The sequence below is a fragment of the Acartia tonsa genome, chromosome 5 (assembly GCF_053477335.1).
Source record: "Acartia tonsa isolate MP-2025a chromosome 5, ASM5347733v1, whole genome shotgun sequence".
Taxonomy (NCBI): Eukaryota; Metazoa; Arthropoda; class Copepoda; order Calanoida; family Acartiidae; genus Acartia; species Acartia tonsa.
The window spans coordinates 28498021-28516008 of record NC_137264.1 but is presented as its reverse complement, the minus strand read 5'-3'; the positions used below and the strand labels follow the sequence as shown (position 1 = coordinate 28516008).

The 17988-nt window shown below is 34.3% G+C and overlaps 1 protein-coding gene across 7 annotated transcripts in view; it reads left to right on the top strand.

Moving 5' to 3' along the window:
- Positions 1–312: 312 nt before the first annotated feature.
- Positions 313–17988, top strand: part of LOC145319206 (furin-like protease kpc-1) — a 59746-nt gene continuing 42070 nt past the window's right edge. For 4 of the 7 annotated variants that reach the window (XR_013879745.1, XR_013879746.1, XR_013879744.1 and 1 more), the window contains exons 1-12: positions 1006–1179; positions 1598–1678; positions 2375–2431; positions 4216–4255; positions 4996–5070; positions 6574–6627; positions 7106–7218; positions 9245–9353; positions 10087–10184; positions 11351–11438; positions 13345–13449; positions 14257–14403. Coding sequence is in view for 1 of the 7 variants with exons in the window: in XM_080161173.1 (XP_080017299.1) it covers positions 1614–1678; positions 2375–2431; positions 4216–4255; positions 4996–5070; positions 6574–6627; positions 7106–7218; positions 9245–9353; positions 10087–10184; positions 11351–11438; positions 13345–13449; positions 14257–14403 (951 nt within the window). In the remaining 6 variants the exon portion in view is untranslated. Of the gene's footprint in view, positions 370–1005; positions 1180–1594; positions 1679–2374; positions 2432–4215; positions 4256–4995; positions 5071–6573; positions 6628–7105; positions 7219–9244; positions 9354–10086; positions 10185–11350; positions 11439–13344; positions 13450–14256; positions 14404–17988 lie in introns of those variants that run through there. The other 3 variants (XR_013879742.1, XR_013879741.1, XM_080161173.1) reach the window with 2 other exon arrangements.

The window sequence follows — 17988 nt, the reverse complement described above, 5'->3', positions numbered from 1 at the left end:
ACGCCCCTAGAGGCCTCGAGAAGAGGTAGGGAAAGGCAGAAAAATAGCCATCCTAAGACCACTACCTAAAACTTTTGACATATTTATGCTTCCTCAAAATGGAAAACTCAATTGGTTCAGCAGTTCGAAATCTTAAGATAAAGACAAAAAAACTTGCTACTTAAAATTATAGCTATACGCGTATTCCCAGTTGTAAGAGGATACGTCATCCTAAAAATTGTCCTTGTTATATCGACCTTAGTTTAAAAATTTCAATTAAATTGCTTAGTAATTGTTTGTAAAAAAATGTTTTAGAATGTGTTTATTTTTTTCAGATAAAAATATGAAATAGAGAAAATTTAAATACAAAGTAGTTTCTACATAGTTTAGGTGAGTCTTTTTTGTGATAGCTTCTTTGTTATTATCTGTCCGTCTGTCCGTCAGTCAGTCCAAATATGGGGAAAATGTTTTTTTCTCGACTGCTACTGAAGACAGAATTCTGTTTTATTTTGTGAGCATTTTGTATACAACTCACCTGGTCTGTTGGTCATGCTAAAAAAACTAAATATTTTGATTTATAAAGGTTTTGTGAATTTCTATAATTGTATCCTATCTTTTTTCCTCACTCTATTTTTTACGTTCTATAACTCACTTTGTCCGTTTTTCCATAACTGACTTTTTTGGCTTCGATACTCAAGGATGTTATCATCCTTATTAGCTTCATGAAATGCAAGTATTCTATGCTTATGGGCTGTCCGTACCACCTCTTTAGAACCTCATTTGCTTCGATTATTAGAGGAGAATTTCCGAAAAAGCAAGAATGTTCTAGAACAAACATTCGAGAGTTTTTACTATCAAGTAAAATAATTTAAAACAGCAAATATGAATTCAACAATATCAATTTTAATAAATTTTTCCTTATTTGTTTGTAAAAATATTTTTAAAAAACATTTTTGCTCTTAGATTCTTTTTTATAAAAATGAATTAAATAAAACTAGCTGTAACATATGAACACTCTTTAGTACATTTGTACGGTAGTTTAATTAGTAGTGTAGAGTACGTCGATGTATGAGCATTATATGACCTGAAATTATGATCAAGTGAAATTCTGTGATTGATAGTTTTCTTTTTTTATTAAATATTCTTTAAAAGAAATAAGTTTTATTGATGTAAAACCCACGAGGTCTCTAAAAAAAACAGGTACAATAATCATAAGAATGTATATCATTTTATTATAGTGATTGGTTGTCTGATTATCAGTTTGTAAAGAAAAATCTGAATTTCTTTAAAAGAAAGATTTTAAATTTATTGCAGCCCTAACAAACAACAAATTTAATTCGAAAAATATTCGTAAATGTTTCGGGAATTTAGGGAACAATGTTTCAAGTTTCCTTAAATCCCCCTAAAATATTAGTTTAGATTTACTTCACTTGTTGGCTATTATACATGATCGATTCCTGAATTCCTTGTAATAATTTTATTTATTTTTGTCATGTTGGTGGGTAGTAGGTAACCTTACCCCCAAGAAAAGCTAAAAATAAATGTACCTCTCCCTCCTTTTAAAATAAACTATTATTTTATAATCCTTAGTGTATCATTATCCTGGCTTATTGTTCAGGTTGTTTCAAATTTGAATGATGGCTGTGAACCGCTTCATAGCTTTGGTTGTTTTGGCCGGCCTCTGCAGAGATTCCGCCAGGTTTTATTTATTTTCAGACACGAAACTACTCGACAATTCTATACTTACCAATGTTTATTTTACTTGGAGTAAGCATTTTTTAGAAAACAAGGATGACAACATCCATAAAAGCGAAGCACTGAAACGGTAGGACAAACGGACATTAACACTTGTATAGTGTCTAAACTGAATTATCAGAATATAAAAGTATAAGAGTCGAAGCAAAATTGTAAGTAAATTTGTTGAAAAACTTCTTGATACAGGATAATGTTTATTGAGTTTATGGAAATACTTACATTTTTAGGATTTGATTATAGAGTTGCTTCGCTTATACTATTGTTCTTTGTTGTCCCAGGAATCAATATACCAAAAATCAGATCAAACGGATAATTAGATCACATAAAAATTTGCTGTTAAAAAATTAGAAAAATCAACATGTTTAAAATGGACGTACGGACATTCTGGTAATGATTATAGAGTTGCTACGCTTTCTAAATCGTACCTAACTACTACAGGAATCATCATGCAAAGTTTGAAATCGATAGGACAATTCTAACATGCCTAAATTAACGAATAAAAGCTATCTATCTCGGACGGACGTACGGACCCTAATTATAGAAAAGCTTCGCTTTTAAAAATTTACCTACTAAAATAAAAAGAATTTCTATATTTTGAATAATTTGATTAATTTTAATCCTTAAAATCTTTTTTTTTCAGTGTAAGCTACAACAACGAATGGGCAGCTGAAGTTCCTGGAGGAATTGAAAAAGCCAGGTACTAAAAAGCTTATACCAACAAGAAAATTAATTCAATAAAAAATCACGAAACCTATACATATTTTCAGCTGTCGTTAAGGGGCAACACAACGTAAAATTGACGATCTTTCCATCGGCCGCCCAAATATTATTTTAGATGTATTTCACTTGTTGGTTGCTCGTAGATAAAAACCTTACTTATCCCATTTAGCAATACACTTTATTTTTCCAGCAGTTAGTGATATATTTTGGCACAGAGGATAAAACATGCATATGTACTTTCAAAAGAATAAAAGTATATTTGTATAAATATCAAGTATATAGATGAAAATTAATTTTTGAACGATATTTCTTTACTTAATATTTATTTTGAATTGTGACATAATAAGCTTTTATCATTGAAAACGATATTTTATTATAAATTATAATTATTTTTTAAAATTGTGCTGTTAGGTTACTGTTAATGTACTGATATTTTGGCGTATACAAAAATGTAATAAATACCTTTGTGTAAACAAAGTTACTATTTTTTCCCTAAAAAATATTTTGAGAAAACAAAGACTTTTTCTTGGGACAATTGTTTCTTTCCCATGTTTCTTGATGGAGGGGAGGGGCCCTCCCCCGCCCCCACAACTATCTGGCCCCCTATCATAAAACTCAATACAAAGCTTTTCTGAATATTGTGGAAGTCCTGACGTTTGACAGTAAATAATTTTTCGTTTTTTTTTGTGTATGAAATATGTAAATGACAAGTTGTATCTAGTAAATTATGTTGCTTCACAGTATTGTATGAATATAAAAAAGATAGGATTTTTTCTTGGATCTTTCTTTTGAAAAAAGATCTTACTGTTTGAAGGAAACCCATTCTAGGTATTTGTTTTAGTTTTTCTGGTTTCTATTATCTTTTTAATAGATAAGATACTCTATAGCTGGAGTAAGTTTGTACTGTCAGCTGTTCTCAGTGAATGGCTGTCATTAAAAGCCAAAAAGCGAAAAAAATCTGTTCTGTACCCTACTGGAGTAAAGCATATGTATTACTAATCTTATGAGAGATAATAATTTGATATATTATGCAAACAATAGATTTTTGCTTAGCCTGCAACTGTAAATTTACCTTTTTAAATAGCCATGGAAGTTTAAGCCTTGTTTGATGGGGGAATTATTAATGTAATGTATTGTTTTCAATTTTAAAGGGGGTAAACGTGGGTTTACTCCCTCCCCAGTAAATAGGTTTTTCTTTGTTATAAACCTTTATTAAATCTTTTTGTTCTGTGGATTAACAAACATCCTGTTCATTGTTAAACTAACAAGGACAATTAATTTCATATAAAATGGAGCAATTAGAATTATTATTGCTACATTTTTACCAAGAACAGTCTAGTATTATGCAGTAACAAAAATATAGAAAAAAATGACGAATCCCAAAATCCATAACTTTTGCACCACACGTCTTCCTGTGACGTCATATTCTCCATCTTTTTTTTAGGGATTTTCTTTCCCACTTCTCCTCTCATCTCCCTCATTTTATGACGTCACAGGAAGACGACGTGCTGCAAAAGTTACGTATTTTGGGCTTCGTCAAAAAAAATGATTTTCTATACATTAGTCATAAATAAGACATATTCTACGATGGAATAGCTGCATCATTTCAAAATATATTTTTAATTAAGGGTTTATTTTGTTATTTTCAAGAAAATAAGCTAATCTTACTTCTTGCTAAATTTTAAGTCCTCTACGAAAAGCATTTTAAATAGTTACGTGCGTCAAGCTATGATGCCAGTATTATATATTGTTTTCTTTTAGGGAGGTTGCAGTACATACTGGATGTGAATTACAGTACGAGGTAAAAACATTATTGTGTCCGTTTTTACAGTTTGTTGTGCTTTTGTACTTAGCTAGCACATAACCCTCTTCCTTTATTTTAGATTTATTTATTAGCGAGTATATTTTTATATGTCAATTTGTGCGGGGGCCCTAACCCTAGAGGCCTTAAACTTCTGTGCCCAAAACCTGAATCCTCAACTATGCGGGAATACCCTGAACCCAGAATAACCTAGATTTATCCCACCTCTTATTTTCAATTTATTATAGATTATGGTTGGGAGGGGGTGTCAGGAACTTTGCCTTTCTTGTATTTTGCCGAAATACTTCATCCATGATTTTAGAAAATATACAGACTAAATCTCTATAAATATATTCTATTCGAAACAGTGGCGTGCACAGTTATTCACCAAAGGGGGAGTGAAACCTTTCGGGGCAAAGCAGGCATTCACAATTAAAATTTTAGGAAGAGTACTGACACCCCCCTACCACACGCCACTGAATTTGTAAAAGGAGGGTGGGTGTGATATTTTTTGAAACAAACATTAAAAGTCAAAGGAACTTAACCAAAATCCGACAATTTTGAACCATTTAAGACATTCTTTTTTTTCATAAGAGTTTCTTTTTACATTTTCTTACCAAATCCGACAATTTTGAACCATTTAAGACATTCTTTTTTTCATAAAGAGTTTTCTATTTACATATTATTCTTCCAACCCATCTTTTTAACTTTTAAAACTTAATTATTAATTTTTTTGTCAGGTTATCCCTGAGTCGAATATTTTCCAGTTTAAATGTCATCATGTCAGAAGGAGAAGTACAGAAACTGATTCAGAGGTAGAAATTTAACTATTTTAAATTAGGTCCACCTCCTTGATAATAAAGAAATACAAAGTTAATCAATTAACATAATTGCATCAAATATTTTGTTTATCTTAATGTGTGAAAGAAAAGTAATGCAAAAATACTTAAGTTCTCGATAATTTCGCAGAACCAATTTGGATCTGATTTCATGAAATACACCTGCTGAATTTGTTATAGATCTTTGCTATTTCTATTAGAGTATGGGTGTTAAACACCAACGTCCCTTAAACAACTCAGCCCCCCCCCCCTCCAAAAAAAGAAAAAAAATAATAAAACCCGTAATTCAAAGTATCTAGTACATTCGGAATCATGCAATATCTATAATATAGCTTCCTATAAACTAAACAGGTATTACTTAGCTCACGCTAGAATTTTGGAAAATATGTTTAAAAGAACTTCATGTTCTAATATTTTTCGGAGAAATTATCAAAAGTTTTATTTTTCTTTTAAAAATTGCAAAATTGTTACTTTTTTAGCGAAGCTACTTTATAGGTGTTTCTCAGTCTGTCTTACTGTTTTTCTGTAATGCTAAGTAACCAAATTTGTATTAATGATCATGAAACATAAATTTTTAAAAATGTTGTTGTTTTTTTCTTAATTTTTCAATAAATATTCCTTGTTTATATTTTGCTTTTGATTTCCAACAACTTTGCCACTATAAAACGAAAACGTCATTGTTATTTCATACATTCAGTGTTTATTTAAAAGTTTGATAAAGTTGGACAATGCTTTTAAATTGTTTCTCTCAAGTTTTGACAATTATTTGAGTTCTTAGAATTTGAAATTTTCCTTATGGAAAGATGTAAAAATGGATATTGAAATAGGATAGGATATGCATTGCATATAACTATAATGAAAGAACAAAACTTGAGTTTTGTTTTACATGATTTTACATCCTTTTTAACCATGTAGTTACCCTTTTCCTGTTATTTCTATTTCTATACAGTTTATAGGTGCAGTATCAATTCATATACCTAATTTTATTTCATATAATTAATTTTCCGGATCTAGAGCAGTTTACGGTAAAATGTTATTGGTAACGATTATCTCCAAAGTATAAATAGATAATCTGGAAGGGCCAAGATTCATTGATGCACAGGGAAAGCTTTTATGAAGAAAACACAAGTAAAATTAATCTTTTCGTGAATTTATGTGCGCTGCGAGATAACTGAACACCTTTGAGTAATGGCTCTTCCAGATTATTTGTAGGCCTCTTGTTGTAGGTTAAAATTGTGTGCGAAAATTACATATACGTTCAGCCGTTTGGCCGCTAGCAGCCATCAAAGTTCGTTGATTTTCAGATATAATCGTTACCAGGAACATTTTACCGTGAACTGCAGTAGATCCAATTTTAAGTTATTTGTATTAAAATTACATCACCTTTTAACCGGGGAGACAATATAAATGTTTACATTGTCACCATATATTGAACAAAAATGGTTTATAAAACTAATGTTTTTTTCTTCTCATTTTTAGGTTCATTCGAGCTTAGAAGACCACGAACATGTAAACTGGTGCTCTCAGCAAGAGGTATTGACCACTCTATAACAGTGTTAATATATCGTTGCTGCGTTGATTATGGACAACATTGTAATGGTTTGTCAAATTGAAAAATGTATAGAATCTTGTTATCATAAAACCTTACTTTTCAAATCATGCATTTTATATCTATTGAAATTAATTCCTATGTATTACAAACAGTTTAAAGGATGGATGATAGTTACTAAAACTGGTACGTTCGAATTAATCATTACATGTCCGTGCGTATGTAAGTCTGTAAATGAAACTTACTTTTGTTAAGCCAGCAAAGGAAAATAAAACCCATTTTTGCATGTCTATAAAAAGCATTTATTTATATATTTCTGATTATGGTTATTTTTTGGTCAGATATTTTTTATGGCTTGTCATTTAGAAGAAAATTTTTTTTCTCTATGTCGTTAAGCACAGTGTCTAACTGCTTTAAAAGATCTATGTTTTTATGTAAACTTATGCAATTCCTTTATTTCAGGTAAAAAGTCGAGCTAAGCGTCAGTATAACTGGCCAGGCCTGCAGAACTGGGGCTTCCCACAGATGGGAGATTCTGGACGCAGAAGGACAACAGAGGCACCCTTTGCTTTGAGGTAAATGAGGGATGAACACGGGAGGGGAAAACTGAAGTAAGCACTTAATGGCTTTTCATGTTTACTAGCAGGGAGGGGTTCTTTAGGGATGAGCCAATTGACGATATATTGATATAGGCAGGGTTGGCAAAATTCGGGATTGTTGTAGGTTTAATCCGCGGACAAGCAAAAGTCCGGATTTTATTGGTTTATTTCAAGAAAAGTCCGGACTTTGGGAAAAAAGTTAGGGGGGGGGGGGCAGGGGCGTCCAAGCTTTTTATTTTGGGGGGGGGGGGTAAATTTTTTTTAATTACCCCCCCTGAAATCTGTTGGCAGGGGTAAATTTAGTTTACCCCCCCAAAATTTACCCCCGGGTAAAATTTTTTGGGGGGGGTAATTTAAATTTCATTAAATATATAGTATTAAAAATGCGCATAGTATTAAATACCCCCTCCTAAAAGGTTGGGGGTGCCGTAGGCACCCCCAGGGTAGGGGTAAATTTTAAATGGGGGGGGGGGGTAAAAAGAAAAAAAAAATTTGGGGGGTAATCGCCCCATTACCCCCCCCCCCCTTGGACGTCTATGGGGGGGGGGGGTGTTAATGCAACCAACTCGTAATCAGTGAGCAAATTGCACTTAGAATTCGAATTTTTCATCTGAAATTTTGCATGAGTAATCCTTGGTGGGTCTATTTTCCCTAAATCGAACAATAAGATGGAAAAGTAACGGGTAACGGCTGGCGGCTCAGCCGTTTTGACATTTTTTGCCTATCTATACGGCAAATTAGTCACGAAACCTATCTCCACATAATACTCTTTGCCACTCCAAAACGCTATCAAACGATTCTAGACGGTAGCTGTTAGTACTAGAAGTTTTAAAATTGTGATTGCTATCATTTAACATGAATTAAACCTAAAATATGCATTAAAAAGTTGATTCCTAAGTAATTGATTATGGATTTACTCTGAAAATAGGCAAAACACGCCGTTACTTTTCCAACTTTTTGTTCAATTTAGGGAAAATAGAGCTACTGAGGATTACTCATGCAAAAGTTCAGATCAAAATTTGAATTCTAAGTGTCCTTTGCTCACTAATTACGAGATGGTTGCATTAAACCCCCCCCCCCCATTTAAAAAAAATAATCTTCGTAAATGTCAACGTATTGACCCAATCTTTTGTATTTAGGTATGAGAGAGGCAATAGTGAGCTGAGAGGACTTCTTGGTAGCACAGATACTCTACAATTCTCTTGAATGAATTTAATTTAAAAATTTGTATTTGTTAGTTTTATAATTTAAGAGGCAAGCCTAAATTTTTTAGGTACTATCGTTCATTCATTCAAAAGAATTGTAGAGTATCTGTACTACCAAGAAATCCTCTCAGCTCACTATTGCCTCTCTCATACCTAAATACATTTTTCAAATAAAAATGTTGCTTTCTAAAAATAAGTTTTATTGTTGTAAATTCTAATGTTTTTATACTGTGTTTACAGGCATTTTGATAAAAAAAGTTTATTACGAAAAAATATTTATTTAGGACCTTTTTGGAGGCAAAAATAGCATTTTTTTTTCAAGGTGGATTTTTGTTAAGTATTTTTGTTGACTTTTATTGGTGGTTAAAACCGGTCAAAACCATGTGGTTTTTACTGCCTTGGACTTTTCCTGCCAACCCTGGATATAGATCTCCTGATGATATATATAATTACATTTTTTTGAATAAAATTATTGGTTAACATGTTTGGACACTAGTAGTTAATGAATCAACCAATCTAAACCTAAAATGTATAGAACTAAGGGTAAGTCCAAATTCCCGTCCATTCCTTATAGTTGCAGAGTAACTCCTTTCCTTCCGCTGAAACTCCCCCATTAAACCTTTACTCTCTAATGTATTCACACCCTCAGATTTTGCACCCTCCAGTAGATTGCAGTGCACGCATCTGGCTGAAATTATCAAAGTAATTGTTGAGTTATAAATACTTTTGCGGAAGAATGATTCAAAAAATATCAAATTATCTTTGATCTCAATACTTAAAGATATTGTTTTGTTTAGTAACGAGCCTTATGAGAATTTCATGACCCTGAATGACGAGCGTTACCCCTTGATGTGGTACCTGAACAGGGGTAATGGTCTGGATATGAATGTTCAAGGAGCTTGGCAGGTTAGCACATGGTTCAACTTGTTAGGGAGTTAAATTATGTAAAAATCTTGTAATCAAAGTATTCTTAGAAACACCTAATGAAGCTAATAAATAATCCTTTTTTATAAAATTAACAGGACAATGTGAGTCTGTGTGACTGTTTGTACTAAAGGCACAACCTTGTGGTTCTTCTTTACAATATAGCTTCTCATAGGTCCTTAGACGATTTATAATCTTTATTTTTTATTTAAAAAATTTTATACTAAAAATGGGGGGAGGGGGTCGAATTTAACCCCTACCATACCTGTATCTCATAAGTCCAGGGTAGGTTTATATACAGTTTTGGGGAAGGTGCGACCACTCTGCCCAGAGACACATCTTCTCTAGAAAATAATTTCACTCCCCCGCCCATACTTTTTTACCTTTTCTTTTTAAAACTAAAAATGAAAGTGGGGATTAGAGTCGACTTTTCCTTCCCCCCCCCCCCCCCCCCCTACCACCTAAAGTGCTCCTATAGGCCTTTATAGGTGTAGCCATCAGTATACATATATATACCTAACTTCCTGTAAACTTCTGCCTAGCGTTTCATATAGATAGAAGTTGTATAATATTTTTGACAAAGAATTTTTCTAAAATTTAAAAATTAAATGGACAGCGTTTGATATATTAAGTCTTATTTCATAATATTTTAGAAATATTTACTATTTTGAGAAAATTCTTAATGCGCGATGAAAATCTTTTTCGTGTATTTTAGCAAGGAATAACTGGAAAGGGAATAGTTGTGACAATTCTTGATGATGGCGTGGAACGTTCTAATCCTGATCTGGCAGAAAATTATGATCCTCAGGCCAGGTATTGAATAATTAAGTTAGAATAGGGGTAATGCTTTAGCCCAAAACAAGCGAATCTCGTCACCATACCACTTTTATTACATGCTAAAGGGAAGGTAATAAGCTACACCTTACTAGCACTTTTAGTTACTTGACCTAATCATATAAAAGGGATTTTCTAAATTTGGTAGTTTCAAATGTAGGGTTAGTGGAAGCTTACTTCATACTTAGACAGTTGCATACTTGCAATTTTCCCCCCAAAATGAAGCAACATAAATCATCCTCCCCCTTGTGTCTAGCTAACCATATCTAATTATTTTTATCATTTTACAAAAGTTGTATTAAGTAAGTATATCTCAATGGTTTATCTAAAGTTCTAAGAAAAAATTGTAAAATATCGAATATTTGAAAATAGTAAATTATGAATTTTACATATTTTGCTGATGGCAGCATTCTTATACAGTTTTCAGAAGAAATATTTATATTCAAGAAGTGTAGTTTCTCAATTCCAAAAAAATTAGTCTCCATTAGTTACTCCCTACTTTTATAATATTAAAAGTATTAATGGCTTAGAACCTTCGGCATTAGAGGAACTGGCATAACGCGATGTTGTGGGGGGGAGGGGATGGGGGTCTGAGGTGAATTCTTAAAAAAACTTGCCCCACTTAAATCAGTTTGCCCCACTAAAATTTTAGTTTGCCTCACTAAAATTTTAGTTTGCCTCAATGATTTTAGTGGGGCAAACTGATTTTAGTGGGGCAAAAGTTTTTTAAGAATTCATCTCTGGTGAGAGTATAGACCATATTAGAGATATTATAAAGGGTATCTACTGCTACTAAATCAGACGCGTTGTATCATGAGCAAGAATGTGGGAAATGTCGTTAAACATAGACAGGCTCAAAAAACGTCCAGGGCTATTTCTATTATTTCTCCATTCCATAAAACTTTCCTTTTCGGTTACTTTTCCAGATAAGTTTTCTACTGCCTAGACAAAATATAAATTAAAGTTGAATCCTCTTTGTTATAATTTATTTTCCCTGGGACTAACTGGAAAAGTCCTAAATGGTTGCTTGTTGAGTGCTAATTAACTTATCCTTGACTGTTGGACCTACTCTTTCAGATATAGCATATACCTTATACATATCAAAATTAATTTTTTCTTGAACCGTAATTTTTATTTTGTTTAAGTTATGATGTGAATGACAATGACGGTGACCCAAGCCCTAGATATGATCTCATGGACTCAAACAGACATGGTACTAGGTGTGCTGGAGAGGTAAGTGGTTTACTAAAACTTACTGTTTCTTACTAGTCACGCCTCCCCTAGCCTCTGGGGAAGGCATGTCAGGTCAGTAAAATAGCCTGAATCCACCCTAAGACATTCATAAAGCTTCCTTAAAGAGTACAAACCATTCATACAAGATGTTGAGTTTCAGACAAAAAATTTTCCAACTTTAAATTTTCCTTTATCCCATCCCCTTCCCTCCTACTGAAGGAACGAACTGACCAATAAATTGTAGCAACCTAAATTGACGACAAAATTTCTCCTGTCATGTAGTATTCAAGTAAGGTACGAAACTTTGTACATAGCTTCGTAAGTATTCTTTCTTTGTTAGTATAAGAGGGAGGTCATTTTCTAGTAAATCCCGTAAAGGTGTGTGTTATAAGGCCTAAAAATAGTAGTAGAACGATAAGGTGCTCTATATATTTGTATTCCCTATTGAATAGAGCAATAGGGAAATTTTTTTTTTTTTTTTGATAACCTTACCTGGAATATTTTTAAAAAATATGAAATTTCTATCAAACGCTTTGTTTGGCTCAAACTGACAAAAATTTAAAAAAAATATAATTATAATAATAATGTTTTCTATAGGTACAAGGTAAAGGTTAAGAACAATCTATACCATTAAACAAAGGAAGAAGTCATTCTTTACAGGTTGATTTATTATAATTATATTTTTTTTTTATTTGTGTCAGTTTGAGCCAAACAAAGCGTTTGATAGAAATTTCTTATTTTTTAAAAATATTCCAGGTACGGTTATCAAAAAAAAAAAAAAAATTTCTTCCCTATTGTTCTATTCAATAGGAAATACAAATATATAGAGCACCTTATCGTTCTACTACTATTTTTAGGCCTTATAACACACACCTTTACGGGATTTACTAGAAAATGACCTCCCTCTTTTTAATAAAGCTGCTGTAGTATTTGTGCTGTTGGAGTTGTATTCAACAGTGGAGTTATCTATCTATTCATTTATTATATCTTTTCACAGATAAAAGCATTCGAGCGGTTGGAGTTGTTACAACAGTACAGTAATCTATCTATTTATTAAATTTTCTGCTACAGCATGTTGCAATTGGAGTTTCCTCCAACAGTAAAATAATGTTGTGTCGGTATGTATTTCTTGTATTCCCCGGCAAGTTCGAACCCATTAATCCCTTTTTCCTTACACCAGAATTCCCCAGAGAATGAGTGTGTTACGTGGCATTCCTAACTATCTCCGCGCGTGGCTTGTAAACAAACAAAAGAGACGCGCACTTTTCCTTTGATATTTCCCATGTGAGGAGCTACGTGAATGAAAATAATGTATTGCTTGAATATACATGCGCTCTGATATGTGGAAGATCTCAAATAAGCCTTCCTGCTTAGTTTGACATCATATGTGGTAAGAATTTATCTTTTAATTCTTGAAAATAAGCGTAGAATGGTACAATTTTATGAAGAAATTTAAATCATTAATTTTTCAGCAAATAGACCATTTAACTGCTAAGTTTTGATATACAAACATTTACTTTTATATTGTTGATTATTTTATTTTAAAATTATCAATTTCTGATGCGATTTAATATGATTCGTGCCAATTTTAAGTTTTTTAGAAAATTCATATTTTTTATTAAATTAAAATCACGCAACCTTGATGCTAAAAAATAATAACAATTAATTTTATGTAATTAATTCTTATATTTTTGTTTTAGACTTACTGTTTTCATGGTAATAAATACACATTCGTAAACTTCACTATGTTGGTCATTCGGAGGGCTTCGAGATAAGATTTCGAGAACGGCTAGGCATTGCGTTCCGAAACAAATGTATATTTCTAATTTTATTATTTACAACAGCAAATAGTAATTAAGTTGTTGTAGTTTCATACGACAGCAGAATTATCTATTTATTTCTTAAGGTCTCTGCCACAGCTAACAACAGTATTTGTGCGGTTGGAGTTGCTTACAACAGTAGAATTGGTGGGGTTAGAATGTTGGACGGTGACGTCACAGATGCTGTTGAGGTCAGTCTACACCACTTTTTTCGATGACCTGTTTAAAATACATTTATAAACTTTTATTTATACTTAGATATTGATACAAAATGTTTCTATAAAGATAATTGATGTTCGAGAGTCATAAAATTTTTTTTTGTTTTCTATTTTACTAGCCCATTTTTTCAAGTGTTTACGTGATTCTTTTTATTATTATATCAATAACTAGCGTCAACGTCCCCTAGATGCCTCTAGGGGCACTTCAGGAGGGGGGAATCGAATTTGATAACCCAATTTCTTATTTTAGATTTTTTTAAAGTAAAAAAATTTGTAGGGGGTGGACATTTTTTTTTGGGGGGGGGTTGCCATTTTAAATTTTAGTTAAAAAAATATATATTTTTTTTTTTTTTTGGGGGGTTATTTTTTATTTTTTTTGGGGGGTTGGGGGTGTTCCCCCCCCCTCCTCCCAAGAAAATAGTTATAAACCTTCCCGGGACCTATGAGAAACTATCCTGTTAAGGAGAACCCGATCGGTTCAGCGGTTAGCGAGATCCTTCGGTACAAACAAACACACAAACATCCTGTTACTTTAGTATAAGGACTAGCGGCTACGCCCCTAGGGGCAATTAATGTGGGAGATACCCTCCCCCAAAAAATGTAAAACCTTCCCTGGACCTATAAGATGCTTTATTGTAAAGGAGAACCATATCGGTTCAGCAGTTAATGAGATCCTTCGCTACAGACAAAAAAGCTTACTACTTTATATAATAGGATAAATGCTCCCAATCCTTCTCTATTATGCAAATAATATTTGTAATGGTGTATTTGTAAATGTAGGCCAGATCAATAAGTTTGAACAACCAGCATATCGACATATACTCTGCATCCTGGGGCCCTGATGATGATGGCAAGACTGTAGATGGTCCTGGCTTGCTGGCCAAGCAGGCTTTCATCAAGGGAATTGAGAGTGGACGTAATGGAAAGGTGAGAATTACTTCCAACTTTTGGTTTCATTAGAATAACATCCACCTGAGAATACACCCATAATCTGTAATCAAGCATAGAGCTCATACAAGGTTCCTAAACCATGCAGTTGCCCAGCCATTTTGTGGGTATAAACAATAGACATAATATATCTATATATTAATACTAGCGGTTTCGCCCCTAGCCTCTAGGGACTTTGCCCCAAGAGGTTTGATCTAACCAATTTTTCGTATTTTAGATTTAAAAATAAAAATTAAAAAAAAAATTCTTTGGGGATGAATTTTTTTGGGGGGGGAGAATTTTTTTTTGGGGGGGGGGAGTCGGCCCCACTATTTTAATTTTAGTTTTAAAAAGAAATTTTTTTTGAGGGGGGGGACTATTTTTCATTTTTGGGAGGGTTGGAGGTGTCCTACCCACCAAGAAAATAGTTATAAATTTTCCCGGGACTTATGAAAAGCTACCCTGTAAAGGAGAACCCGATCGGTTCAGTGGTTAGCAAGATTCTTTGCTACAAACAGACAAACAGACAGACAGACATCGTTTTACTTTGTTTTCAAGACTAGCGACGGTGCCCCTAGCATTTAGATTTTAGGGGGCTCTTTAAAGGGATATACTATACATGGGTCAGAAAATAGCCTAAAACAATTTGACGGGTTAAATCTAGAATTAAAATGTTCTAAAACCTTCCCTATACATATAAGAAGCTTTAAATTAAATGAGAATTATTTATCTTAAGAAATGTGACTATTTATACATAGATGACTCATTTTGCGAACGAAATAAAAAAAATCCTCTTTCCTACCAAAATCTGTACACAATTTCAACCAATTAAATTCGGTGCAATTTAGTTAAGTGTAATTCTCCGTAAATCTCGAATAAGTTACTTAACCTCAACTAATATGTAGATAAGTTGTTAAATCCTTTATGGGTGCATATATATTTTTGAATTTATAGCATCATAGAAAATTAGTCATCTTTTATTTTCAGTTTAAAAGTTTCGTTACTCTAGGAGTTATTATCTTTTTTAAATTTATTTTTTAAAAACTTCTAAGAAACAGTGTTTCGGAGCCGTTAGCCGTGGAGCCGCCATATTTTGCTGGAGCCGGAGCCGTAATTTTCGTTAAAAAACGGCTGCGGCTCCGGACTAGATAAATAAATAGATTTTTTATAAAGGGGGGGGGGGGGTTTAATGCAACCATCTCGTAATCAATGTATAAATGGCACTTAGAATTCGAATTTCGACCTCAAATTTTGCATGAGTAATCCTTGGTAGGTCTATTTTCCCTAAATCGAACAAAAAGTTGGAAAAGTAACGGCTGGCAGCTGGCGGCTCAGCCGTTCAGCCGTTTTTTGCCTATTTTTAGGGCAAATTCATCATTAATTACGTAGGAATCAACTTTTAAAAACAGATTTTTGGTTTAATTCATGTTAAATGATAGCAATAACCATTTTTTAAATTTCTAGTACCAGCTGCTAAACGGCTAGAACCGGCTGAAAACGGCTGGGAGCTGCCAAGAGTATGAAGAGTTGATAGGGCATGTGACATGTCTAGGGGTAGGTATTTATGGTTGCTGAGCTCAAAAATGCTACCAAAAATAGTGGCAGCCCATCCATATGGCAGCTGGGTAACAGCTGCAGCTCATCTGGTAGCGGCCAAGAGTAGAATGAGTACATAGGGCTTATGACATGTCTAGGGGTAGGTTTTTATGGGTGCTAAACTTAAAAATGCTACCAAAAGTAGTGGCAGCCCATCCATATGGCAGCTGGGTAACAGCTGCAGCTCAGCTGGGAGTGGACAAGAATAGAATGAGTAGATAGGGCTTGTGACGTGTCAAGGGGTAGGTTTTTATGGGTGCTGAGCTCAATACTACTACCAAAAACAGTGGCCGCCCATCCATATGGCAGCTGGGTAACGGCCACAGCTCACCTTGGAGCGGCCAAGAGTAGAATAAGTAGATAGGACTTGTGACATGTCTAGGGGTAGGTTTTCGGAGTGCTGAGCTCAAAAAAACTACCTAAAATAGTGGCGGCCCATCCACATGGCAGCTGAGTAACAGCTACAGCTCAGCTAGGAGGGGCCAATAGTAGAATGAGTAGATGGGGCTTGTGACGTGTCTAGGGGTAGGCTTTTATGGTTGCTTAGCTCAAAAATACTACCAAAAATAGTGGCCACCCATCCATATGGCAGCTGGGTAACAGCTGCAGCTCAGCTGGGAGCGGCCAAAAGTAGATGAGTAGATAGGGCTTCTGATGTGTCTAGGGGTAGGTTTTAATGGACGCTGAGCACAAAAATTAGTGCCGTCCCTTCTATATGGCAGCTGGGTAATGGCCACAGCTCAGCTGTTTTTTGAGGCTTGAAAAATTGATTATTTCAGTGGAATTAAACTTCTCTCTATTAACATTTTACCTTTTTTTCATGGATATATTACTAATAACTCTTTTTAATTACTAGATTTCACTGTTTCAAGAGCTGAAAACTACCAAAAAACGGCTGAGAAAAGCTAACAATAGCCAAAAGTACATAGCATGTGACGTGTCTAGGGGTAGGTTTTTATGGGTGTGGAGCTCTAAAATACTACCAATAAAAGTTCGGGCCTGTCTATATGGCAGCTGGGTAACAGGTACAGCTGAGCAGCAGCCCTTACCATGCTGCCATTTGGATGGGCTTTTCTATTTTTGGGAGTATTAATGAGCTTGGCACCTATAAAAACTTACACCTCTTTGACACATCACAAGCTATGTCTTTACTTGTTTACTTTTATCTGTTGGTAACTGTTCTCAGCCAATTTCAGCCGTTTTACAACTAAATCAATACATTGATAATGTGTTGTTATTAATAATATAAAATGACAATAGTGTATTTATACTGAAATATTCAATATTTGGTTATCCTTCAATAGTCCCAATAGTCAATGAGTCTTAAATAACGGCTTACTGCTAAGCTTAGCTGTTACCCAGCTGCAATATGGATGGGTGGCCACTTTTTTTAGTAGTATTTTTGAGCTCAGCACCAATGAAAACCTACCCCTAAACACGTCACAAGCCCTATGAACTCATTCTACTCTTGGCCGCTCCCAGCTGAGCTGTAGCTTTTACCCAGCTGCCATGTGAATGGGCCGCCACTATTTTTGATAGCATTTTTGAGCTCAGCACCCATAAAAACCAACCCCTAGACATGTCACAAGCCCTATTTACCCATTCTACTCTTGGCCGCTACCAGCTGAGCTGCAGCTGTTACCCAGCTGCCATATTGATAGGCGGCCACTATTTTTAATAGTATTAATGAGCTCAGCACCCCTAAAAACCTACCCCTAGACACGTCAAAAGCCCTATCTACTCATTCTACTCTTGGCTGCTCCCAGCTGAGCAGCGGCTGTTACCCAGCTGCCATATGATTGAGCTGCCACTATTTTTGGTAGTATTTTTGAGCTCAGCACCCATAAAAACCTACCCCTAGACATGTCACAAGCCCTATCTACACATTCAACTCTTTGCAGCTCCCAGCTCAGCAGCGGCCGTTACCCAGCTGCCATATGATTGAGCTGCCACTATTTTTGGTAGTATTTTTGAGCTCAGCAACCATAA